Source organism: Hyperolius riggenbachi, chromosome 8, assembly GCF_040937935.1.
Source record: "Hyperolius riggenbachi isolate aHypRig1 chromosome 8, aHypRig1.pri, whole genome shotgun sequence".
In the NCBI taxonomy this organism is placed as follows: Eukaryota; Metazoa; Chordata; class Amphibia; order Anura; family Hyperoliidae; genus Hyperolius; species Hyperolius riggenbachi.
In genome coordinates this window covers 196,269,159-196,296,443 of record NC_090653.1, presented here as the reverse complement: position 1 = coordinate 196,296,443, position 27,285 = coordinate 196,269,159, and the positions used below count along the sequence as shown (strand labels likewise).

The 27,285-nt window shown below is 43.5% G+C and overlaps 1 protein-coding gene across 1 annotated transcript in view; it reads right to left on the bottom strand.

Annotated features, from left to right (window-relative positions):
• Window positions 1-27,285, bottom strand: part of AIFM1 (apoptosis inducing factor mitochondria associated 1) — a 200,237-nt gene that overhangs the window by 114,002 nt on the left and 58,950 nt on the right. The window contains exons 4-6 of the mRNA XM_068248075.1: window positions 10,242-10,271; window positions 10,122-10,157; window positions 9,922-10,034 (exon numbers count right to left, since the gene is read on the bottom strand). Coding sequence (XP_068104176.1) covers window positions 9,922-10,034; window positions 10,122-10,157; window positions 10,242-10,271 — 179 coding nt within the window. The remainder of the gene's footprint in view (window positions 1-9,921; window positions 10,035-10,121; window positions 10,158-10,241; window positions 10,272-27,285) is intronic.

Here is a 27,285-nt window from a genome sequence, read left to right as displayed (position 1 = left end):
CCACAAACAGGTGACAGAGAGCGTGAGTGGCCAGAGCATGCGCTGCTTCTTTGTCCTCTGTGCTACTGGCTGCAGTCGGAGCCACAAACAGGTGGCAGGGCAGAGCAATGTAGAGAAGCCCATCCAAAATAGAGAACAGGTAAGTAGCAAACATCCTGTCAAGAGCCACTTTGGATGTTCTGTTGTAATTACAGTGGACCTGAACTCAGAACTTCTTCTCTGCTCTAAAAGATACGCAACAACATAACCTTTACATAAAAACATTTTTGTTACAGCTGATACAAATCCTGCAATAAATAGACAGTGTGTCTAATGCCTACTTTCATGGAAGCAAATATATTAACATCTTGTGCTTTAAAATAAGCTTATATTCTGTGGCAGTCAGGTGACACAGGGAAGATATCAAATTTGTGATTAGACACAGATGTGGAAGAATTCGAAAGGCTCTCTAAATACATACAGGGTGCATTTCTCTGTTTTCCTTCTGTCCTGTGCAAGAGTTCAGCTCCACTTTAAAGCATCTGAATGACATTTATTTATATTTGCTGAAAAAATCTACGTATCTCTTTTGAATGCTGAATGTACATATGGTGGTGTGCTCTAACATATTGACAGTATACGGGGACAAAGTCTGAAGAAGGCTTATTAGCAGAAAGAATACTCTTTTTCTTTTAAGCCAATAAATGGCATCATCCCGATTCAAAACACTCTGCTTTTGCTGATGGCTAAGATGTTAGAATGCTCTAATGCTACAGGAAAGCAGAAGGATGCCAAACCATACACACTAGCATAGAGGTAGTAACAGCTCAGGTGACAGTGACAGTTTAGCAATGAAAGGGAAGCATACAGCATTTTTATTCCAGGCTGCAGCAGTTCTTATAGATGGTCGGAGCCGACGGACAGAAAATGAGTCAGGAAAGAGTTAACTTAAGCAGAGACGAGATCACTGGCTAGGAAGAAAAAAAAGCAATAAATTACGGCTAGATAAGAAAGTGTAATTTACAACTGCTGGGGTCAGTGTCACAGCTGTAAAAAAGAAGGCAAAGAAACTAGCAGAAATGTTTGTGAATGCCTGCATTAGAACTCAGCGGAACTTAGTTTTATCTGCTTTGTAATGTAAATCCCTGGTATTTCTCACATCCACTTGTACTGTATGTCGATCATAATTGGATCATCAGGTGACAGTTATGATTGATCCTGATTGTTATAACACATCAGGAAGTGAGAGGTGCAGGGATTGGGGAACTCTGGAATTCAGCTATTAGTGCAGAGCAGGGCGCTGGATGGCTGCGCTGCGGGAACAGAGGAGATGATTTACTTTGACATATGACCTCTTCTCTCTCCAAGTCATGCCGCCCTTCTGATCTTATCTGATTTTATCGCCCTAGGCCATGGCCTTTGCAGAAATCCGGGCCTGTGGCCAGGCCTGCGTAGGCACATTAAGCCTGTTGGATGAAAAAGAAACTAGCTGGCAGCATGGGACAGGAGGATCTGTGAGTGACTGCGAGGGCCCTGGACGGCTGCAGGGGGCTGGTAGAAGCCCCAGGTGGGTAAAACTGTATTTTTTTTTTTTAATTACAGGACTAAGTATCCCTTTAAGATTCAGATCCTCTAGTGGATTGCAGTTATGCATAAACCTATTTGGCCACCCCTAACCAATGCTCACAAGCAGAAATGGTTGTGAGTGCCGTGCAACCCTGGATAGTCCAGATGGATGGATGTCAGCAAGGAGGTAGTGGAGCCATATTTTGTAGGATGCCACCGACTCAGACGCCTCTAATTTGCATATTACAATCTTGTTATATGTATGTAGTGTGTAACACAAAAGGCATCTCATCACTGCCAATGATTAGGCATTTTAACCACTTCACAACTGAGGGGTTTTACCCCTTGAGCACCAGAGCAATTTTCACCTTTCAGCGCTCCTGCCATTCATTCGTCTAGAACTTTATTATTACTTATCGCAATTAAATGAACTATATCTTGTTTTTTTGCCACCAATTAGGCTTTCTTTATGTGGGACATTATGCCAAGAATTATTTTATTCTAAATGTGTTTTAATGGGAAAATAGGAAAAAACGTGGGAGATTTTTTTTTCAGTTTTCGGCCATTATAGTTTTTAAATAATGCAGGATACTGTAATTAAAATCCATGAAATTTGCCCATTTGTCCCGGTTATTACACCGTTTAAATTATGTCCCTATCACAATGTTTGGCGCCAATATTTTATTTGGAAATAAAGGTGCATTTTTTTTCAGTTTTGCGTCCATCCCTAATTACAAGCCCATAGTTTAAAAAGCAACAGTGTTGTACCCTCTTGACATAAATATTTAAAGAGTTCAGTCCCTAAGGTAACTATTTATGGTTTTTTTTTAATTGTATTTTTTTTTCTTTTTATTACAAAAAATAAATAAATTGGGGAGTGTGGGAGGTAATGAGTTAGGTTTTGGATGTAGTTTTACTATTTGGCCACAAGATGGCCACAGTAATTTTTTGTTCATGCGACCTGTAAGCATTGGAAGTACACTTACAGGATGTTCAATGAGGCTGGGAAACTTTTTTTTTTTTTCACAATGATCGCGCTGCTTCTCATAGAAGCAGCTGATCATTGCTGGGGGCTGAGATCAACGAACGGGAACGGGTTTTCCCGTTCATTGATCTCCGGGTGAGCGGCCGGCGGCGTGCAAGAGCGCGGACAGCGGCGGGAGGTGCGTATATCTACGCTCCTGGTGGAGAAAGGGTGTAAAAAGGAGCGTAGATATACGCACTGCTGGTGGTAAAGTGGTTAAAGCTATATTAAAAGGACAACTGAAGCAAGAGGGATATAGAGGCTGCCATATTTATTTATTTTAAGCAATACCAGTTGCCTGGCTATGCAGCTGATCTTCTGACTAATACTTTTAGAGTAGGTTCACACTTATTTTAAAAACGTATCTGTGGCTCTGTTTTTTGGCTCGGATGAAAAACGGAGCCACGGATACAAATGTTAAAAATAGCAGCAGTCTTCACTCAGTTTCCGTGTACGTCCCAGGGATCAGTTTTGAAAAACTGAACACAGGGTCCGGACTTGTCAGGACTTCACGGACCACACATGGATCCAGATACATGGGGGGGGGGGGGGGGGGTAGTGGCAGGCGATGCAAAAACGGATCTCTCTCTACACAGACACGGAGGGAGATCTGTTTTGCCTACTGCCTGCTCCCCTCAGCTTAGGTGGTGTCCCCAGGTATAGGCTAGATGGGGAAGCAGCCAGGATGGGAGTAGCAGCAGTCAGCGGGGTCACCCCCCTCACCTGGGTCCCCCGCTCCCCCTCCAGCCATTTGTGCAAAAGATGTTAAATGTAATGTCCGCAGCGAGCCAGAGAGCTTACCTTCTATCAAGCAGCAAGTGGTGGAAGTCAAGCAGCAAGTGGTGGAATGCAGAGAGAAAGTAAGCGTCCCCGCTCTCTGCTGACATTACATTTTAACAACTTTAGCTGGAGGGGATCGGGAACGGGGGACCCCGCCGACCGCTGTCACCCTCGTCCTGGCTGCTTCCCTCTCCAGTTTGGCGGGCCCTGGTTCTGGGCATACGTTTCCATGGACTAAAAATGTATGCTGCAAATATATTTAAAAAGTTAAAACCGGAGGGAAAAAACGTATCCGTTTCAAACGGATCTGACCTGTAAACAGACCAGTGTGGGCCTAGCCTTAGCCATTAGCCTCTCCCTCAGCTCAATTAAAGAGGAGCTGTTAGGTATAAGGTCTCAGAGAAAATAAACACATATATCAGTAGCTAAATATTGGCTGTACTTACATTACATATGCATTTCACTGTCCACGTTTGGATTTCACAGAATTTTTATATAGTATATGCAGAGATTGATGCTCCTGACAGCTCATGGCAGGTTCCATGTTTGTCTGTCTCCTATGAAGCCAAATGTGTGGTCATGTCCTGCCTGCTTCCTGATGATTCCACTCACAGAAAAGCTCGTACTGAATAACAGTACTGTGCAGTGAATATTAATTAGCCATATGGCTAGGAACAATAGCGGACTCCTGCAGTGTACTCTGCCCGGAGATTTATCAGTGCTGTGCGCTGGACTGAGTTACATGCTATTGTAACTTGACCCTGTAACTTCTCATTAGCAGCCGAGGGGAGGGCCCCAGAATGCTCTGCAGTATGGTATGCGGCTTTCGGCTTCTTAAGAGCTTGGGTCTAATGGCCCGTACTCAAGGCTGCAGAAGTGGCCTGTCGCCAGCACACGTGAGCGTGCTAGCGACAGGCCGGCGACAGCTTCTCTCCAGGTCCCTCCGCGTACACACGCGGAAGAGGGACCAGCGGCGAGACGGAAGCTGTCGCCGACGTTCCTCCTCCCCCCACCGGAAGCTTCATTCACCTCTATGGAGGTTGCTGTCGCTAGTCCGCGTACTCACGCGGACTAGCGACAGTTGCAGCGGAGGTGCGGCGGTGCGAAACTTTCAATCGCATGGCGACAAGAGCGGCGGGCGACAGTTCGGGGTGCGCGCGCGTGTGCGACGGCCCATACTCACGGGCGACCTGTCGCCGCAACACGCGCGCGCCGCGTGTTGAGGCGACAAAAGTCCCTCGTGAGTATGGGCCATAACAGCTTTGCTGATAAGCACACATCAAATGAAAGAGATTTTTATCTTCAGTGTTGCCTTTTTGGCTTCCTTCTAAACTGTTTAACACAGGAGAATAGAGGTTTAAATTAGCTTTTGCAGCCTGACAGTTACTCTTTAAGCAGCTCAAATCTCCCCTTCCCTGGGATTAACCTGCTCAGAATGGAGGAACAGCAGATGGAGACCAAAGCCTCCCACAAATGTAAGAAAAAACATTTGGCTGTAGAAACTCACTGAATTTTTTGCCCTAAAGACCCAGCGGGCAGCAAAAACCCAAGATGGCGCCGGCTCCAAGGCAGAACAAGCTCTCAGCACTCAGCACTCACAATCGCTGATCCTCCTTTCCCCAGCGGCTCACAACATGAGGAGACATTCAGCAGACCAGTCTTCCCAGCTAGTGATCATCTGGGCACCCTCTTTACTCCGGAGTCTGCCTCACCTGCCTCTCACAGCCCTGCAAAAAGACAAGGCAGCGCCTGTTTGATACTCCGAATAAGGTAGGCCACATGGAGTCACATGAGGGACATCCACACAGAGATCCCATAGAGCTCTTTCCTGTGTCTGATTAGACATTATCTGAAGCAACATATAACCCAGATTGCCCTGCTGCTTTAAAGGGAACCTAAACTGAGAAGAAGGATATGGATGCTTCCTTTTAAAGGGGAACTGAAGTAAGAGGTATATGGAGGCTGCCATATTTATTTCCTTTTAATCTATACCAGTTGCCTGGCAGCCCTGCTGGTCTATTTCTCTGCAGTAGTATCTGAATAACACCAGAAACAAGCATGCAGCTAGTCTTGTCAGATCTGACTTTAAAGTCTGAAACACCTGATCTGCTGCATGCTTGTTCAGGGGCTATGGCTAATAGTATTAGAGGCAGAGGATCAGCAGGGCTGCCAGGCAACTGGTATTGCTTAAAAGGAAATAAACATGGCAGCCTCCAAATACCTCTCACTTCAGTTCCCCTTTAAACAATATCAGTTGCCTGGCAGTCCTGCTGATCAATTTGCTGCAGTAGTATCTGGATCTCACACCTGAAACAGGCATGCAGCTAATCCAGTCTGACTTCAGTCAGAGCACCTGATCTGCATGCATGTTCAGGGGCTGTGGCCAAAAGTATTAGAGAGACAGGATCAGCAGGAGAGTCAGGCAACTGGTATTATTTTATAAGGAAAAATCTGTATCCTTCTCAGTTTAGGTTCCCTTTAAGCAAGTCCTTGCCACTAAGTATTAGGATCATTTGTCCATACAGACTTTCTCCAGTCCCATATACTTCAAGCAATAATAGTGGGCATTCAATAATGCGTAAGTTTCTGTGTGAAATTCACCTCCACCACACCCTTAAAGAGGAACTGTAACGGCAAAACGTCCCCTGGGGGGTACTCACCTCGGGTGGGGGAAGCCTCAGGATCCTGAGGCTTCCCACGCCGTCCTCCGTCCCTCAGGGGTCTCGCTGCAGCCCTCCCTACAGCCGTGACGTAATATTTACCTTCCTGGCTCCTGCGCAGGCGCTCTGACGGCCCCGAAGTAGGCGGGAATACCCGATCGCCGTCGGGTCCGCTGTACTGCGCAGGCGCAAGTCTCCGGCGCCTGCGCAGTAGAGCGGACTCGACGGAGATCGGGTATTTCTGTCTATTTCCGAGCCGAAAGCCGAAAGCAGCCACAGCGCCCCCGCTGGAGCCAGCAAAGGTTAATATTGAAATTACAGTCGGGCCTGTCGCCGGCTGTTCAGAGGGCTGCAGCGAGACCCCCGTGGGACGGAGGACGGCGTGGGAAGCCTCATTAGGATCCGGAGGCTTCCCCCACCCGAGGTGAGTACCCCCCAGGGGATCTTTTTGAAGTTACAGAGTCTCTTTAAGACTGGGCACTCACCCTTAGCCGCGGACCCTCAGTTAGATGGGTCTATTGCACCTTGGGATACTCTCAGGCGATCCGCAGCCTCAAACTATCCACATCTTGAATAGTATGCAAGTTCTTCATAAAGCAAACACCTCAAAATAAAAGCACATGGCCTCTCATAGCTTAAAACCGTTCAGTAATTTAATAAAATATTAAAATTGCACACTCACATGTCCAGAAAGTACTACAGCGCATAGTTATATGTATGGGCTCTTCCCCATATGGTGGCCACCAGGCTGGGCATAGACTAGGACCGAAATCCCGAGACCGTCATCCCTCACACCATCCGTGCACCACGGTGAACCACTTCCACATCAGAGACCCCGCCCGACTAGATTCGTCGATTACGACTCATCAGGAGCATGTCCAATGAGGTGAGTAGGTGTTACTAAAGTACGAGCGCTACCCCTCCCCTCCCGCACGTCATCCTCTACTTTCCCCCAATGGAGGCGCACCACGGCCGGAGGTAAGCAAAAGCAGAGGGACGCCATCACCCTTCACACATTACCCCGCTGGACCCAGCCGTACTTGCTCTGTACGCTGCACCAGCATAACGTCAACAAGGGGGTTGAGCCACAGGCTTCAATCACAAATACATAAAAACATACTTAAACCCTAAAAAAAGCTTCTAAAAGTTGCAGAATATTTCCACACTTATAATTGTTACAATATATACAATATAGCACAAAAGTAATTACCCATAAAGTAGTGCAGATGGCGTGAGGTATATATTCTAACAATTATAAGTATGGATATATTCTGCAACTTTTAGAAGCTTTTTTAGGGTTTAACCATTTCACAACTGAGGGGTTTTACCCCTGAAACACCAGCGCGATTTTTACCTTTCAGCGCTGCTTCCAATCCAGTATTTATGTACTATGATTGGTTATTGGGGACTGGAGTCCCCATAACCAATCATTGTACTGCAGAGCCGGGGTGTGTGTGCGCTCGCGAGTCGCGAGCACGCTTGTTTATCTTACATTGTTTTGAATGAAGACGGCTTCTGTTTGAAGCCGTCTTCATTCTACTCGCAATCGGCGAGGCTAATTGGATTTAGGAACGCTTGTTCCTAACGTCCAATTAGTCACCTGCTGTGCGGGCTGGCTGGAGTGTGCGCGAGAGTTCCCCGCCCACTCCCAGCCAGTAAACAAACAAGTGCCCTTTCTCCGTCCCTGGGGGTGAAGCGGTGCGCAGAGGGATATAGAAAGTTAGCACGGGGGGGGGGGGGGGGGTTAAGTTGGTTATGTATGTTTTATGCATTTGCAAAATGTACTGTATGTATGTGTATGCACATTGTGATCGGAGCCTGTGGCCCAACCCCCTTGGTGATGTTATGGTGGTGCAGGGTACAGAGCAAGTACGGCTGGGTCCGGCGGGGTAATGTGCGCACGCGCGAAGGGTGACGGCGTACGGAGTCCCTCTGCTTTTGTTTACCTCCGGCCGTGGTGCGCCTCCATTGGGGGAAAGTAGAGGATGGCATGCGGGAGGGGTAGCGCTCGTAGTAACACCTACTCACCTCATTGGACATGCTCCTGATGAGTCGTAATCGACGAAAGAAGTTGGGCGGGGTCTCTGATGAGGAAGTGGTTTAGCGTGGTGCACGGACGGCGTGAGGGATGACGGTCTCGGGATTTCGGTCCTAGTCTATGCCCAGCCTGGTGGCCATCATATGGCATAAAACAAACATGGTGGCCACCATATACATAAAACTCTATGCGCTGTAGTACTTTCTGGATATGTGAGTGTGCAATTTTAATAAATTACTGAACGGTTTTACGCTATGAGAGGGCATGTGCTTTTATTTTGAGGTGTTTGCTTTATGAAGAACTTGCATACTATTCAAGTTGTGGATCGTTTGAGGCTGGGGATCGCCTGAGAGTATCCCAAGGCGCAATAGACCCATCTAACTGAGGGTCTGTGGATAAGGGTGAGTGCCCAGTCATAAGGGTGTGGTGGAGGTGAATTTCACACAGAAACATACGCATTATTGAATAGCCACTATTATTGCTTGAAGAAGTATATGGGACTGGAGAAAGTCTGTATGGACAATTGATCAACAAAAGTTTGCTTTCCTAAAACAGAAAGAATTTGCGATAATTCAGGTTGGAGTGAGCTCGAGATGTCTCCCAGGCACCACTGCTGAATATATGCAAATTAACCATTGTACCCTTAGAAGCTAAACACACCTCCAGAACCAGTGGCAAGGACTTGCTTAAAGCAGCAGCGCGATCTGGGTTATATGTTGTATATTTGTATAGTAGTATTGGAATCGCGTGCCACCTGTATAGCAATAGGTATTATTAATCATCATATCAGCACAGTCTTTTTGTATATGATTATCTGAAGCAGCCAATATATATTTACTTTCCTTGATACAATCACTGATAACAACTCCAGGTCATCAACAATAATTTACAATCCCAAATAGACGATCTGGGATCAAGAATAGCTTCCACTGAGGAAAAAGCGGCTGATCTTACATTAGAGCTTAACAAAGTAATTGATGTCCTGGACTCTCATTCATCTGATATTACTTGGATCAAATGCAAAACCAGAGATCTTGACGATCTGTCTCTTAATCTAACCTTAAACCTTATGCCCTGAAAATTCTAAAGCAGAAACTTCCTCCTTATTTGACATAGAACTATTCATTGAACGCATACACTATCTGCCCAAACCAATGTTTCTACCAGATGCAATTGCAGAGATGTTATAATGAACTTTCAATTTTAAAATACCATACTCATCACCCTTCTTACCATCACCTGTTAAATTGCACCCGCAATTAAATAAAAAAAAGAAAAAAAAAAAAAAAAAGAAAAAAGAGGAATCATGCTCGGTTTTCACTCTAAATTAGCTAACGCTGTACACCATGTTCTAAAATCCAAATGATACTAATGGTCGCTACCTCATAGTGATTTGCTCTATGAATAATGCTTGGTTCATTCTTGTGGGGCACAAAAATTAGCATTGAATGCAGAGATAACCATACCAGAAATTATTCAAGTAATCAGGTAAAAAAAGTCTAAAGTAATACATCTCAAGGAATTGACGGTTTCTCAAATGAGTATTATAAAGCTTTTCAAACAACCTTAGCCCCTCATTTGTCAAAATTGTTCAACCAAGCAATCCAAGATGGAACTCTACATGAAGAATTCACAAAAGCAATTATTTTGGCAATTTCGAAACCAGGCAAACCCTCTGATAGCCCCGCCAACTTCCACCCCGTTTCACTATTAAATTCGTATGCGCATGCACAGAGCGGCCGCCCGGCGCCACTGTATTCCTATTACCGGGGACTACATAAAACAAGACTTGAGATTGTTTTGTTGGCAACCTATTAACCAGAGAAAGACTGAGCATTTTCTACATACAATAAGATAAGTTCACTTATGTTCACCTTTGCTCCTGGATCCCGAGCACGTATGGATCGAGCTGCAGCGAATGAAGCTGTGCCTCCACCAATCAGAAGAAATGGCACATGAGAAGGCAAAGCCAGTGGTGAAACCCCTGCTGCAGTTTGCAAAAAAAAAAAAAAGTTATCAACTAAAAACATACTGATAATTTGTTTTCTTTAAGCTAGAAAACCCAGTGTCTTACCTTGCTTGATATCTTTGGAGGACTCTGCTTCTGATACTGAAAATAAAATGTTTATATTCACGTTAGTAACTTTTTGAAATACATTTGATATGCTTTATTGATTCTTGCTTCACAACTTACCTTTACTACTAAGCTGACTTTCACTTGACTCTACAGTAAAATTGACATAACAAAATGAGTGATTAAAAACAATGAAATTACCAGTTACGTTATATCTATTAGGTGGTATAAGTTGTGCTGACTATACATGAGCAGGCATTTCATAAAAGCAGTTTGTGATAGATACATTTCAAAAGGTATGGGCACTCCTCCTACTTGCGATAAACAAAATATATATGTAACTCCATCTAAACAATTCTAACACCAACTTCATTGGCCGGTGCTCTATACACCAGAGGGTATTGACCTTTCACAATTAGATGTTCTGCTCTGTACAGCACTCAGTGGCTTATATGTTCATCAACATTAAACCATATATTATAAAATAAAGTCCATATGTACAATCCAGTCTTCTGCAGTTCCTCTGATCTTGTCAATGTTCATTTAACTCTTGCTTTCCCTAAACCGAAAAAACATTAAAATAAAAGACTCAATAGTGAAGTCCTGTATATAATCAACACAACTAGTAGTGCCCTTTTTAATGGAACCTTTTTCCCCCCTTCAGGGTTAGTATCATGATATCCACCTTCAAATGATACCAGCATACATTATTAATTTAAAATCACTCACCAACAGTAATGGCTGACCTAATTACAGAGCAGCGTTCAGTATTTTTATCATCTTCCTTAGGTTGCATCAGCCATCCACCTTCATCCCTCCCAGGTTCCATTTGCAAAAGAAAACATCTTTTATAGTGTAATACAGCATAACAGCAATGTGGATGCATGTGTCACTTTTCCATATAACGCACACTGCACATCACCATGTGAAGCTCCGCCGTGACTGCTTTTTATGCATGCTGGTGTAATTCAAAGGTGGATATCACAATACTAAACATGAAGGGTGAGCACAGGACACTGGGCTAGCGATGGTCAATGAGATGCAAATAATTTTGAGTTGATACAGAATTATGCAAAGCGTGTATGCAAATTTATTGACAAAATCAGAGGGACTGCATAAGACTGGATTGTACATATGGACTTTATTTTATAATTTATGGTTTTAGTTTGATGAACACCTAAGTCGCTGAGTGCTGTACTGAGCAGAACATCTAAACTGTGATACATGTCCATTTTACAGTGTTTTTTTTCATGGAAATGTAGGGGATTGTGACATCTACCCTCTACAGTTGTATTCAAGATGTCTCTAGTAGGCAAATTATAAGCCTGTAGCATGACAGGAATCAAAGGTCTGCAACATAATGTGTGCCAGGCACAACACATGGCTTGATCCATATTCCCCAGTTTTAAAATAGGTTTTAGAAGTACTGTATTCAATATTGAAAATGTGTGTACCAGCAGAGTTCAGAGGCAGTCACAGACACAGAATGGTTTATTTGTTGCCCATAGTAACCCAGCTAAACCAGATTGATCAAAACCAGCGCAAGAAAACCTGGCCTAATGCATAACTGTGTTTATTGAAACTGAACAACATTTAAAGGACCACTCCAGCGGAAAAAATCTGACAGAACCGACAGGTTTTGGACTAAGTCCATCGCTTCATGCCGGATTCTCTGGGTTTTTCTTTTTTTTTCAAAATCTTGTGTGTGCAAAATCCATATTTCTACCAAATTACAGGGATTATTTTTCTCCTCTAACTTTAAAAACCCAGTGGTCCTTTGTGAAATTTTTTGAGGACAGTTGTAGGATATGGATGGATTGCAGGCAACAAAAATGTTCTCCCTTCCATCCCATTTACCTCTACCCCCCTTCCTCCCCCTCCTTCCCCTCTTTTAAGGCACCTCCATGTATTCTGATTGGAGCCTTTACCTTCACTTATGTATGCATACCTATTTTTCGGAGCACTTTTGGATTCGTCCAGATTTGTTTTTTTTTCACACTGGCCACTATTGTCTTAGGGGACTGCTTCACTTGTGCTTTGGATCGTCACCGTTAACATTAGTAGATCTTCATCTGATCACATTTCTTATCATTTGTGTCTTTGTTCAAATTGAATAGTGCTATTACACTCCATACAGGATGCATTTATACTAGTTCAAAGTTCATTTTATGAAACATTGATTTATAATATATAATTATATATTTTATAATATACAAAATGTAAATTAGGTGGCTACATCAGGTTCCAGCTTGATCTTTTGGACGCTCCTCTGCTGTGCCCCCTTTCCTATTCTGCACTCCAGTTTCTCCCCAGTTTTACCTTGTTATACTGAGTAATCCTAAATTTCTTTATATGCATAGCAATGCCAATTTTTTTTTTACCCTTAAAGGATATCCGAGGGCAAAGTAATTTCTACAAACTGAGGGGGGCATTCATGTACAGTCAGCAGTAGCCCTCATGCCTACCGCTTCCACCAGTCTCTTCCACCCCTTTCTGTTGCCTTGTACGTCTTGCCAGGTCACCCACTACTACGCAAGCGCTGGCCTGGCTGGGATAACAGCTGTGTCTGACGCTAAAATGCTTAGACACACTGTGTCCCCTCACTCCATTCTTAATGTTTCTGGTGTGCTCTGCTATTCTTTAAGATAATTTCCTGCTCCCCCCAATACATTGGATACCACAACCACAAAAGAGAAGATGTACTATTCCCCTGGTGTGGCACATGATATTCTGTTTAACTTTTTGTTGGACTCTATTATTGCTAGATACAACCATGTACATGTTTACACATATAACCGCCCTACACGGCAAGCATGATCTATATGCATGAAAGACTAGTTTCTGCCAGGATGGTCCATAAGAGGGTTTTTAGATTAATGTTGGTCTCTCTGGCAGGATTCTATAACAATAAGAATACAAACATTTGTATAGTGCTTTTCTCCTGTCGAACTCAAAGCGCTCAAGAGCTGCAGCCACTAACAGGCCACCCTGCAGTTTTAGGTGGTCTTGCCATGGGATCCTTACTGAATACTGATCCTATCCAGGATTCAAACCCTTGCCTCCCATGTCAAAAGCGGTGCCCTTAACCAGTACACTATCCAGCCACTTCGTCTCTTAAGTATTTTGACTTTAAAGTGAACCAGAGATGAAGCACGCTCACGTATTTTACCACATATATCAGTGGGAACATTAGAGACAACACCTACCCTGCTTTCTGTTTCATCCTTCACTGCTCAGCCTGCTTGTTATCAGCCCTGATAAAATCCCAGACTGAGCATTCAGTCTGGCTTTGCTCAGTAATCATTATAGCTGAGTCATAGCAGAGCAAGAAAATTTGCCATTTTGCACAATGTTTTGAGTTATTTTTATAATTACTATTGAATATACTAATTTTATTGGGCTAATGGTCTTATGTTATATGTTTTACACTATTCATCATTTCTATCTCGTTTATTACTCATGTACTATTAATTATCTTTATCACCACATTGATTTTTAATGTTATATCTACTTTTTTTTGCTTTATAACCTTTATTTTTTTTATACTCAAAATGAGGTATCCCCCAAAATAGGCATAAAATCCCCTTCTCAACATGCTGCCTGTCCTAACCGACACACTGGCAGGTTATATAAATATAAATTTTATATGGGAGATTTTGCCCAGTGTCTCCTGTTGAGTGGGTGCTGGCTTGCTGAGCAGGCAGGGCCGGGATTCGAACTCGGGTCTCCTGTGTCAAAGACGGAGCACTTGACCAGTGCACTATCCAGCCACCACAACAGCAGACACACAAATCCTGCCCTCACCAGCTCTTATTATGAGGACTGCACTAGACATGTGAGTGATGTCATACACAGAGCGACGGCCCACACTGATGATGCACACCCACACTCTCCCTCCCATTGGCTAATTACCCCCTAATAGGGGATTAACACAGTATAAGAGGCCTCATTCCAACATTGCTCGGTACAGAGGCGCCAGGCTACGTACCGGACCGCATTGGGTGAGTCTTTTGATTTCTTTATTTAACCCCTTTTTAAGCACTTAATTTTAATCTTTTGTATGTAGGAATACTCTTTATCCACACACCTCACCAGTCCCTATGTTTGCACATGTAAGACCTATATGCATATAAGATTGCTTCTCTTACTAGTCCACACATTGATCGCTTCCCCCCTCCAGCCTTCCCCACCCCCAGTTTCTTTCCCCACAACCTATTATATTTAGAATACACGATATACCCCTGTGTTAATATGTATGAGAGAGACAAAAATATGAGCATGCATATACACAGATATATATTTAATTCAAAGCCCATTTTATCAATTTTATGAAAATATTCTATATATAATTTAAAAAAAAAAAATTTGTATAATTTTTTATATATCTTGGCTGTCTGTATGAGTACTTAGCATACTGTCTTCTGTCAACAGTGATATGCTCCTATTTATTGCCTGAGGAAGTGGGATATACCCGCGAAACACGTTGCACCTTTTTGGAGTATGTAAATAAACTGATTTTTGCTTAAAATAGCAATTTTTTGTGTCTGTTTTGGAGGGGTAAGTCCACCGCTACCTACTTCATTTTATCCATTTTAAAGAAATATTGTTTTTACCCTGTTGGCGCCTCTGTACTACTTTTGCAGTTGTTTCCACCCCTGGTGAAGGGGAATAATTCCTTTTTCCTGATCTACAGAGAGCGACTTCTTAATCCTGAGTGGGGACAGGTCTAATCTCCTCACCTGCCTTCATAGTGGTTACCTGGACGGTAACCCTTGTTTGTGAGTATAACCTACCTATACTTACCTTCCATACCCAATTTACAGTACATACTACACTATACTGGGCTCTAGGCGTCTTCCCTTATATTTTGACATGTAAACACTTGGTTCTGTTTTCTATTTTTAGAAAACTGAGTTAGTATAGCACGATCTTGTGGCCAAAAAGTAAAACTACTTCCAAATACACCATATTACACTTACCATAGAAAAATTAAATACATTTTCATTATTTTTTTAACTTCTTCACCCCTAATCCAAACTAAAATATTATTGCCATACATTATTCTAGGGACACAATTTAAACATTGTAATAACCGGGGCAAATAAAATGTGTCTGTTTTATCTACAATAGCACATTTTATTTTTAAACTACAATGGCTGAAAGCTGAGAAATGGTGAATTTTTTCATTTTTTTCTTCTTTCTCCCTGTCGAATTCATATAAAATATTAGAATTCTTAGCATAAAGTACTGCCCAAAGAAAGCCTAGTTGGTCCCACAAAAAATAATATATAGATCATTTCAGTGTGATAATTAGCGATACAGTTAATACCGCATGAATGGGAAAAGCTTTTGAAGGGGGAAAAAAAAACTGTGGTAGAGAAGTGGTTAATATGCCCCAATAAATAAATAATAATAAAAAAAAAAAAAACTGTTTTTGTTATGGAAAGGGGACCACAAATCACTAATTGTCAATGTATGGACGAATCTCATCTCCATCGTTTGCCCTCTAATCTGCACATAAAAATTACCTTAGTGCCAGAAATAATTTCTTGAGTGCAAAACGAGAAGATCCAGTATAAATTGTACTTGATCATGTGGAGTCCTTCCATCCTTCAAAAAAAATAGGTATGAGAACTCCTGATCACTCACAATTCCTGCCTCTAATCCTTTTCTCGGCATTTTTCTAGATAATTATTAGTTGCTTTCCCCCTTAATTTCACATATTTCTGGATCTGTTACTAACCTATTAAGTTCTTCCCCATATTGTGCCTTATTGAGAACACCCCCCCCCCCATTCCCTATCTTGATGCTTCTTGATACTGCTCACCAGGTAGTTGCATTAATTTGTATGCTGACCAAACCTTGTGTCAATTCATTTTTCTTTTGGGACTCATGGGTTTATGCTGATGTAATATGTGCAATGGCTCTCCCTTACAGGACTATTTCATGTAGCACTTGCACTTTAGACTAGATTTTGATAAGCTGCACTATTTTTGCCAAATTTCGAGCCTTCAACAATGGGCTTATCCATGCAGATTTGCATTATTTATTGAGGGACCATTTTATAGACGTCCTTGATGCAGGCTATAATAGCTCTTAATGTATCATACTTCTTCCTAGTGTCAAGGCCTGTAAGAACCCAGGCACAAGGCTTTAACAGTGTGTTTTCTAATATTACTTGAAATTGTTACGTTGAAGGGCGATTAGCTTATACAGTAGCAAGAAAAAAGTATGTGAAACATTTGGAATTATATGGATTTTTGTACAAACTGGTCATAAAATGTGATCTAACAAACAAACAAACACAGAACATTTATATCGCGCATTTCTCCTGGCGGACTCAAAGCGCCGGAGCTGCAGCCACTAGGACTCGCTCTATAAGCAGTAGCAGTGTTAGGGAGACTTGCCCAAGGTCTCCTACTGAATAGGTGCTGGCTTACTGAACATGCAGAGTCGAGATTCGAACCCAGGTCTCCTGTGTCAGAGGCAGAGCCCATAACCATTACACTATCCAGCCACCGCGGTCTGATCTTTATCTTAATCACAACCATAGACAATCACAGTCTGCTTAAACTAATAGCACACAAATAATTAAAATGTTTCCATGTTTTTTATTGAACAAACCATGTGAACATTCACAGTGCAGGTGGAAAAAGTATGTGAACCCCTAGGCCAGTGATGGCTAACCTTGGCACTCCAGCTGTGGTGGAACTACAAGTCTCATGAGGCATTGCAATACTCTGACAACTCTAAACATAACTTGGGGAGGCAGAGGCATGATGGGATTTGTAATTTGGTCACAGCTGGAGTGCCAAGGTTAGCCATCACTGCCCTAGGTTAATGACATCTCCAAGAGCTAATTGGAGTGAGTCATCAACCAGCTGGAGTCCAATCAATGATATGAGATTAGAGGTGTTGGTTACAGAGCTGCCCTGCCCTATAAAAACCACACACCAGTTTTGGGTTTGCTTTTCCCAAGAATCATTGCCCAATGTGAATGATGCCTCACACAAAAGAGCTCACAGAAGACCTACGATTAAGAATTGTTGACTTGCATAAAGTTGGAAAGGGTTATAAAAATATCTCCAAAAGCCTTGCAGTTCATCAGTTCACAGTAAGACAAATTGTCCATATATGGAGAAAGTTCAGCACTGCTGCTACTCTCCTTAGGAGTGGCCATCCTGTAAAGAGGACTACAAGAGCACAGTACAGAATGCTCAATGAGGTGAAGAAGAATCCTAGAGTGTCAACTAAAGACTTACAAAAGTCTCTGGCATATGCTAACATCCATGTTAGTGAATCTACGATAAGTAAAACACTAAACAAGAATGGAGTTCATGGGAGGATACCACAGAGGAAGCCACTGCTGTCCAAATAAAACATTGCTGCACGTTTAAAGTTTGCAAAAGAGCACCTGGATGTTCCACAGCAGTACTGGCAAAATATTCTGTGGACAGATGAAACCAAAGTTGAGTTGTTTGGAAGAAATGCCATATACAATTCACTTTTTCTCCCGAGTTATCTCCCTGAAGTTAATTTTCATATTCTCTAAAATAACTTTTAAGCATTTTACAAATAAAAAAAGCACCCAAAAGTTGGCAAAAAAGTACAGTCAAAATTATTTTGAGTATTTTTTGCTTGCTGATGGTTTAAAAACATTTTATGACTAGGTATGAAAATATTACCATGTGGGGAGAAAGAGGCACAGCACACAAACATCAAAACTTCATCCCAACTGTGAAGTATGGTGGTGGTGGCATCGTGGTTTGAGGCTGCATTGCTGCATTAGGGCCTAGACAGATTACGATCATAGAAGGAAAAATGAATTAAAAAAAATGTATCAAGACATTTTGCAGGAGAACTTAAAGGATACCCGAAGTGACATGTGACATGATGAGATAGACATGTTTATGTACAGTGCCTAGCGCACAAATAACTATGCTGTGTTCTTTTTTCTTTCTTTGCCTGAAAGAGTTAAATATCAGGTATGTAACTGGCTGACTCAGTCCTGACTTAGACAGGAAGTGACTACAGTGTGACCCTCACTGTTAAGAAATTCCAACTATAAAACACTGTCCTAGCAAAAAATGGCTTCTGAGAGCAAGAAAGAGATAAAAAGGGTAATTTCTTATCAGTGAGGGTCACACTGTAGTCACTTCCTGTCTGAGTCAGGACTGAGTCAGCCACTAACATTACCTGATATTTAACTCTTTCAGGAGGATAAAGAAAAAAAAGGAAGACAGCATAGTTATTTGTGTGCTAGGCACTGTACATACCCATGTCTATCTCATCATGTCACAAGTCACTTCAGGTATCCTTTAAGGCCATCTTGTCCACCAGTTAAAGCTCAGCAGAAGATGGGTGTTGCAACAGGACAACGACCCAAAGCATATAAGTAAATCAACAACAGTATGGCTTAGTCAGAAGAAAATACACCTTCTGGAGTGGCATAGTCAGAGTCCTGACCTCAACCTGATTGAGATGTGGCCTCAAGAAAGGGATTTACACCAGACATCCCAAGTATATTGCTGAAAGTTGCTGAACTGAAACATGTCTGTAAAGAGGAATGGCCAAGAATTACTCCCGACAGTCGTGCACGTCTGATCAGCAAGTACAGGAAACGTTTGAGGATGGGGGGGGGGGAAGAGAGAGAGAGAGAGAGAGAGAGAGAGAGAGAGAGAGAGAGAGAGAGAGAGAGAGAGAGAGAGAGAGAGAGAGAGAGAGAGAGAGAGAGAGAGAGAGAGAGAGAGAGAGAGAGAGAGAGAGAGAGAGAGAGAGAGACACACACAGACAGACACACAGACAAAGAGAAGCCAGCCACTTCCAGTCTCAGGGCAGAGTGCTCATCTATGGAGACCTCAACGCCAGAACAGGCACAGGGAAGGACTATCTGACCTCTGAGGGAAACACATTCATACTTGGAGGAGAGAGCTACCACCAGGAACCAATGCAGACAGCAAGAAATAGCTATGACAGAACAGTAAACAAAAGTGGGAAAGCCCTGTTGAACCTGTGCCAGAGCCTCGGCCTACACATAACGAATGGGCGAACTAGGGGTGACTCTCTTGGGAGATTTACTATGAACTCACATGTAGGCAGCAGTGTGGTAGATTATGCTGTCACAGACACAGACCCCATAAACATCAATGTCCTCCATAGTCTCCCCTGAAACACACCTGTCAGACCACAACTAAATAATGCTGTACCTGAAATCCACCAATAAACCAACCGCACAGCAGCCTCACCAGACCGGTCTCTACAAGCTGCCACCATCCTTCAAATGGCCCAAAGAGTCTGCCATCAAATTCACCAACATGACCAACACTGCCAAAATCCAAGAACTGCTGACAAACTTTCATACCAACCTATATGAACCAAACCAACAAGGTGTCAACCATGCAGTGAAGGACTTCAGCAACATCTTATATAACATGGCAATACTTGCTGGCCTCAAGCAGACCAACTTTAAGAGATCCACAAATAAACAGTCCCAAAAATGGTTTGACAGTGAGTGCAAAGCTCTACGTAATTCTCTAAGGGCAGCCTCTAACCAAAAGCACAGAGACCCCATCAACCAGGACCGAAGGGAAGCCCATGACCACCTACAGAGACAATACAAAGACACCCTCAGGCGTAAAAAACAGAGCCACATCTCCCACAACCTCCAACAGCTGGAGGACTCCCTCCAAGACAACTCATTCTGGGAGACTTGGAACCACATTGGGACAAAGCCCAAGAAAATCCCTCTACACATCCAAAATTACCACATCTGGCTCCACTACTTCAGGGACCTCTACAAAGACATCCCAGAAAATGCCCAAACCCCCGGAACAGAAACAAATAACTGCAAAACTGAAGGACATGGAAGAGACAATCAAGGACTTTCAAAACACTCTGGATACACCAATCACGGTGCAGGAAATAAGAGAAAGAACAAAGCTGATAAAATGTAAGAAGGCTAGCGGTACCGATGGCATCCTGCCAGAGATGATCAAATACAGCCCCCCGGACATACATGAGGCACTCGCAAGACTATTCAACCTTATCCTGAGTGCGGGCTCCTTTCCTCAGGCCTGAAGTGAAGGCCTTATAACACCCATTTACAAGAATGGGGACAGATACGATCCAGCAAACTACAGAGGAATCTGTGTCAACTGTACACTGGGGAAACGGTTTAACAGCATCCTCAATAAAAGGATCCTCTCCTTCCTCACACAGCAGGCCATACTCAGCAAAAGCCAAGCTGGGTTCATGCCAAACCACCGCACAACCAACCACATCTACAAACTGCACAGCCTTATCAAGACCCATGTCCACAGCTCACGCGGCAAAGTACACGCCTGCTTTGTGGATTTTAAGAAGGCGTTTGACTCGGTGTGGCACCCAGGCCTTTTCCTAAAGCTCCTAGACAGCGGAATAGGAGGTAGAACCTATGATGTCATCAAGAGTTAATATACTGGGAACCAATGCAGTGTGAAAGTGGACGGGAAGAGAAGCGCGTTCTTCAAGCAGGGTCGAGGAGTCAGGCAGGGCTGCAGTTTGAGTCCAACGCTCTTTAACATATTCATTAACCAACTGGCTGTAGCCCTGGAATCCTCCCCAGCACCAGGCCTCCTCCTGCATGACCACAAGGTGAAGTTCCTGCTGTATGCAGATGATCTCCTGCTGCTCTCCCCAAAGGAAAGGGGCCTACAGGACAGCCTGACAGTACTGGAGAGTTTCTGCACCACATGGGCACTGATAAAGTTGGAATATCTTTATCCCAGGCCCTTCTACATAATAGTGGGAATTTGCCAAGAAAGCCATCTAATAACATACCATAGCATAAGGATATTAAACCTTGTTTAGTACAGGCCTGTGCGACTATATTTATTACAGGAGATGCCTGAGATCTAAATTGGAATGTTTCTGCCTGTTTCTTTACAGCGTGAGCAAAGCGTAAACGCTGAAATTGAAGTATTCCCTTAGGAGTATTTGGCATTAGCTGCGATAAAGCGTTTAAAGATATTAATTTATCGTTAGGAAAGGTTAGGCTTAACTTGTCTACACCTGCCCCCTCCCACCTATAACCAAAGTCCAAATTGTTCAGTTCCGGAAGATTTGAATTCCGCCAGATTGGTGTAAATTTAGTATATCCTTCTATCTTTTGTAAGTAACGAATCTTATGCCATGTCCTATGCATAAGAACCAAAGTGGGCATTTTTGGAACCTTGAGGTTGGCCCTGCCACCCTCCAGCGCTTCGTAGATTGAGTTCGTACCCAACCAGTAATTTAATAGATCCCTGCTGGATTCCTTCAAATCATTCTGTTCCCACCCACCCAAATGTTGTAACTGGGAAGCTAAGAAGTATATCCATGGGTTGGGAACAGCCAGCCCGCCCTCATCTTTAGGGTACTGTAACCGCTCTAATTTGATCCGTGGTTGCTTTTTATTCCAAATTAAATCTCTAAACATCTTGTCAAAGACTTTGAATAGTTTTTTGGGCAGCCAAACCGGAGAATTATGCAGATAGTATAGTATCTGAGGCATTAATACCATTTTTATTAAATTCACTCTGGCCACTATTGATAGAGGAAGCTTAAGCCAGGCCTTAATCTTTGCTCTAGACCTATCCAGTAGTGGGGCAATATTTAACTGTTGGAATTGTAAAGGATCTCTTGATATAATTATACCCAAATATTTAAAGGAGTCCACTACTTTCAGGTCAAGGTTTCTCACGGATTGGGGTGTTACAAAGGGATCTAATGGCATTAAGCAGGACTTATCCCAGTTTATTGATAACCCTGAAAATCTCTCAAATTTATTCAATAAACTTATGGCAGAATCTAGTGATGATTGTGTGTCCGCCAAATATAGTAGGGTATCGTCCGCGTATAGCGAGACTTTTTCCTCTATACTGCCGTATTTGAAACCTGTAATGTATTGGGATTGCCTAATACTTTCTGCCAGGGGTTCTATCGGTATAGCGAACAATAAAGGGGATAAGGGGCACCCCTGTCTTGTACCTCTCTGAAGCCTAAATAAGGGCGATATCGAGCCGTTGGCTCTAATCACTGCTGAGGGGGAATGGTATAACGTTTTTACCCACCCAATGAAATATGGCCCAAATCCCATACACCCCAAGACTGTGTACAGGTACTCCCACTCTACGCTATTGAATGCCTTAGCGATGTCTAAGGATAGAATTGCCCTATTTCCCCCATTGTCCGCCTGGGCCTGTAAATTTAAGTATAACCCACGGATGTTATTAGCGGTGGCTTTCTGAGGCATAAAGCCTGTTTGATCTGGTGAAATAATTGACAGGATTACTTTAGAGAGTCGATTAGCCAGGGCTTTAGCGATCAGTTTAACGTCCGCATTCAACAGCGAAATTGGGCGGTAAGATTCCGCTAGTAAAGGGTCCTTGCCTGCTTTCGGAATAAGCACTAAGAAGACAACTTTACCACCTAAAACCACCGGTGAGAGCCTGGGTAAAGATATTCAACAGTATCATCACCCCAATCCTGCTCTATAGCAGTGAGGTATGGGGCCCAGTCACCTACCCTGACCAATCAAAATGGGACTCCAGCCCAACAGAAATCTTCTATCTAGAGTTCTGCAAGTATCTTCTCCAAGTCCATCGCAGCACTTCGAACTCAGCTTGCCGGGCAGAGCTAGGCAGATTCCCACTATGGCTGACTATCCAGCAGAGGGCGCTCTCATACTGGGCGCACATACAAAGCAGCAGCCCCAGCACTTACCACCATAAAGCCTCACTGAGCCAGGGTGGCGAGGCCATACCACGTGCTTTGAAACAAAGCGTCAACAGCCAGCCTAGCCAAGACCACCAACACAGGCTGACAAAAGCCCAAATAAAAGGAACGATAGAAAGCTGCAAGGACCGATACCTAGAGGAATGGAGAAGTGACATAAAGAACTCCCAGAAACTCACTGTCTACCAATCACTACAGAGGGAGTACACAATGGCTCCATATCTGGAGAGGCTACAACACCATAAAGACAGACAGGCCTTGAGCCTGCACCATCTGAGCGCCCACAACCTGGAGATAGAGACAGGGCGACACAGACAGACATGGAAGCCCCGGGAGGAGAGACTGTGCAGGCAATGTGACCAGGGGGTCCTGGAGGATGAGGCCCACTTCCTGCTACACTGCAGCAAATATACACCGTTGAGGACCGCCCACTTCCAAAGACTCTCCGCCCACATCCCAGATTTCGCCTCCACAGATGAGCAGAGGAAACTCTATATCCTACTGGAAGAAGAGGAAAAACCTGTGCAAATAGCAGCCCGATATATCACTGCCTGTCACCAACTGAGAGGAACATGATACCACATGGACTGTATAACCCAATACTCTCCTCCCCAATCCTTCCCCCCTTATTCCCGCAATCCCCCCCCCCCCCCCTCATGTTAATGTGTTTTGCTTTGGCAATGGTAAATGTATCTGGTCCTGCCAATAAAGAGAGAAAGTGTAACGATCGGTGTAACACAGAGAGGGTCTGATTACCGGTGAACTGCAGTATCACCGAGAATACAGAATATACCCGATTATTGATGATCTGCAGTATCACCGATAATCAGATATATCTACTAACCTCTGGACACCTGAGATAGCAAGTGAGTGTTAAGTGCAACCGTAATATTTTGAGTATAGCACAGTAGTAGTTCCTTCCGTAGGCCTAGACTCTCCCGGGGGAGGAGCTAGGCTGAGAGTAGGAAGAACAGAGTGTGAGTGACACCAGGGAGAGGGTGTCACTAACAGGTCTGGGAACTGCCTCTAAAAGTAAGGCCAGTTCTCGAGGTCGGGCAATCCAGGTCGTAAACACACAGGCAGATACGGTACAGATTCAGGAGACAGATACGGAATCAAATAAACAGGCAGGGTTTGGCAACGGAGTATCAGAAGAGCGGGGTACAGAATCAGGAGGCAAATACAGAGTCCAGGAACGAGCAGAGTTTGGCAACAGGATATCAGAGATAGCAAGGTACAGAATCAGACTACAGGAGAATAGTCAGGCAGGCAGAAGGTCATAACAAATAATAATACAGTTCAATATCCTAACGCTAAGGTGTGAGGTCCGTGATCGTCAACACCTTTGGAAACTATGCTAGAACACAGATACAGACAAGGCCTGAGTGCTACCACGTAGTGATCGCAACGTCAGACACCAGAGGAATGACCAGCACCCAGTATATATACACCAGTGCTCTCCAGCACCTCCCTTAAGTGCTGGACCAATGAAAGTTGCTGAAATTGTCAGCTGACCGGCCTGGTCAGCTGACCCTCCTCTGACTGCCATAAAGGCCCTGCCTCTCTGCGCGCGCACGCGTCCTCCTAAACCAGTGTGGACTATCAGTCCCAGCCACACCAGTCATGTGTTGTAATGTTGTTGCTGTATGGGATGCGGAATCCGCCGCCACGCTGTCTGAGCGTGCGGCGTTTCCTCCGCATCCCGCCCCACTGAGAGAAGCAGGCCTATGCGTACAAACCGCCGCGTCAGACGCGGCGGTTTCTCAGTGTTCTGCTATGCCAGCCGCGGAAACAGCCGCCTCATCTTGCGTCCATGCGGCGGCTTTTCCGCGTTTCTTCACAGAAAGAGAGAGAGAGAGACTACAAAGAGAAGGCAGCCACCTCCAGTCTCAGGGCAGAGTGCTCATCTATGGAGACCTCGACCCCAGAACAGGCACAGAGAAGGGAGAAAAAGAGAGAGAGAGAGAGAGAGAGAGAGAGAGAGAGAGAGAGAGAGAGAGAGAGAGAGAGAGAGAGAGAGAGAGAGAGAGAGAGAGAGAGAGAGAGAGAGAGAGAGAGAGAGAGAGAGAGAGAGAGAGAGAGAGAGAGAGAGAGAGAGAGAGAGAGAGAGAGAGAGAGAGAGCGCGCAATTAACGTTAAAAACTTTCTATTTATATATTATGATACTTGTAAAAGATCAGGTATAAAACCATAATCTGATACACTAGAGGGGGATCAATGACACATGCAGTGTCCCTCTAATAAAGTACAGGCAAGTTTTAGAAAATATCCAGTCAGTCAGGAAAATACCCTTATGCAGCTCCCAAACTCAATGGGGTCACGTGTTGGTTGTCACTTACCAAGTCACAATTCCAACAGTAGTGGCCTTCAAATCGGCAAAAGTAATCAGATCCATGCAATCAGAAATGTCTCTTAATGATTTCAACGCTTGCTGTAATGATAACTGTACATATAGATCATAGGGCGATACTCATCCATCCAGTAGTGCAGTCCCAAGTGGTGTCCCAAGTTACTCCAGTAGTGTCAGACTCTATGAGGTAGTGAGACCATGGATGCCAACCGGTTTCGCTGGTAAATAAATAGATCATCAGGGCAGGCTCGAATTGCACTATGCTGGAAGCTGCCGCAAGTCTATAATAGCGCTGGGCAGCCCGAGCATGCCACGACGATCTCAAACATGCCCCTGTCAGGAACCGGCCCGCGGCACGCCTGCGTATACGGAGCCCGACTGTGGGTTTGACTAGATCAAGCGGGGAGCAGCCTTATTCGAGCTAAAACAAGGCTGGGACCCCTCAGAACACCTCTCACTGCCACCACTAGCTGTTCGCTAGACACTTCCACTCTGCTGTCGAGTCCTCAGCGCGCACTCCGCGTTTTCGTATTCGGGTCAGCTTTGCTCTTAGGCCGAATACGGGAACGCCACGCACCACACACACACACAGTTGCAATCTTACACTGTAGTGAAGCAAAAAACCACTAACAGTCGTTCCGAACAATACTGTTAGCCACTCTGCTGTCGCTACTCACACTAGCGTTTTTCGTACGTTGGGTCAGCTGCGCGCTTTAGGCCAACGTATGACAAACGCCCCCACACACAATGCAATTACAATTTCATATGGTAGTGTTGCTCAAGCATAAAATTAGGCATGGACTTATACACACTTCAATCTCTTCTAGGCTATGAGTGTTAGTTTAGTACGGTAGAAGTCAAGCTTATTAAATAATAATTTAATATTCCAGGGAAAAAGGTGGAACAATGCAGAACAGAATATATACAAAAGATTACAAAAACAAAGTAAAAAGTTACAAAGATAAAAGTACAAAAATACACACAAAGCGATTTTGCTTACCAAAATAAACGGGGAAATAAACGTACCAGCGTATCGATCTGGCGTTGTTGCGGGAGTATGCACTTCTGGTCAGGAACCAGGTTAGTTCTAGCCGTGTGAGCTAACTCCAAGAACTACAAGTTGTGGTTATCCTAGCTGCTGTTTTATACTGTGAGATACGCCTGGAGGCTGCAACTTCCTTGGGGAGGGGAGGAACTAATTTTTAATGAAATCTCAGACATATTCCATTTCCAGGTAAAAGTCTATACATCAAAAGATTGTGAAGTGAGGCTTTCAACTCCAGGTGGAAACTTGATTAAGGCTTTTTCCTGTCTCCGTTTTTAAAGTCTGCAGAGATTTCCAACCCCTTCCCATAGATGTGATTTACAGGGTATAGTTTGCACCTTCACCAATAATTCAATTTCCTCACAATGAAATAGTGTTTAACCACTTCACCACTGAGGGGTTTTACCCCCTGACCACCAGAGCAATTTTCACCTTTCAGCGCTCCTTCCACTCATTCGTCTATAACTTTATTATTATTTATCGCAATGAAATGAACTATATCTTGTTTTTTCCGCCACCAATTAGGCTTTCTTTAAGTGGGACATTATGCCAAGAATTATTTTATTCTAAATGTGTTTTAATGGGAAAATAGGAAAAATGTGGGAAAAAAATTAATTATTTTTCAGTTTTCGGCCATTATAGTTTTTAAATAATGCATGCTACTGTAATTAAAACCTATGAAATGTATTTGCCCTTTTGTCCCGGTTATAAAACCGTTTAAATTATGCCCCTATCACATCGTTTGGCGCCAATATTTTATTTGGAAATAAAGGTGCATTTTTTTCAGTTTTGCGTCCATCCCTAATTACAAGCCCATAGTTAATAAAGTAACAGTGTTGTACCCTCCTGATATAAATATTTAAAAAGTTCAGTCCCTAAGGTAACTATTTATGTATTTTTTTTATTGTACATTTTTTTTATATTACAAAAAAAAAAAAAAATTGGGAGTGTGGGAGGTAATGAGTTAATTTTTTGTGTAAAAGTAATTTCTTTGTATGGGAAAAATGCTTAGGGTG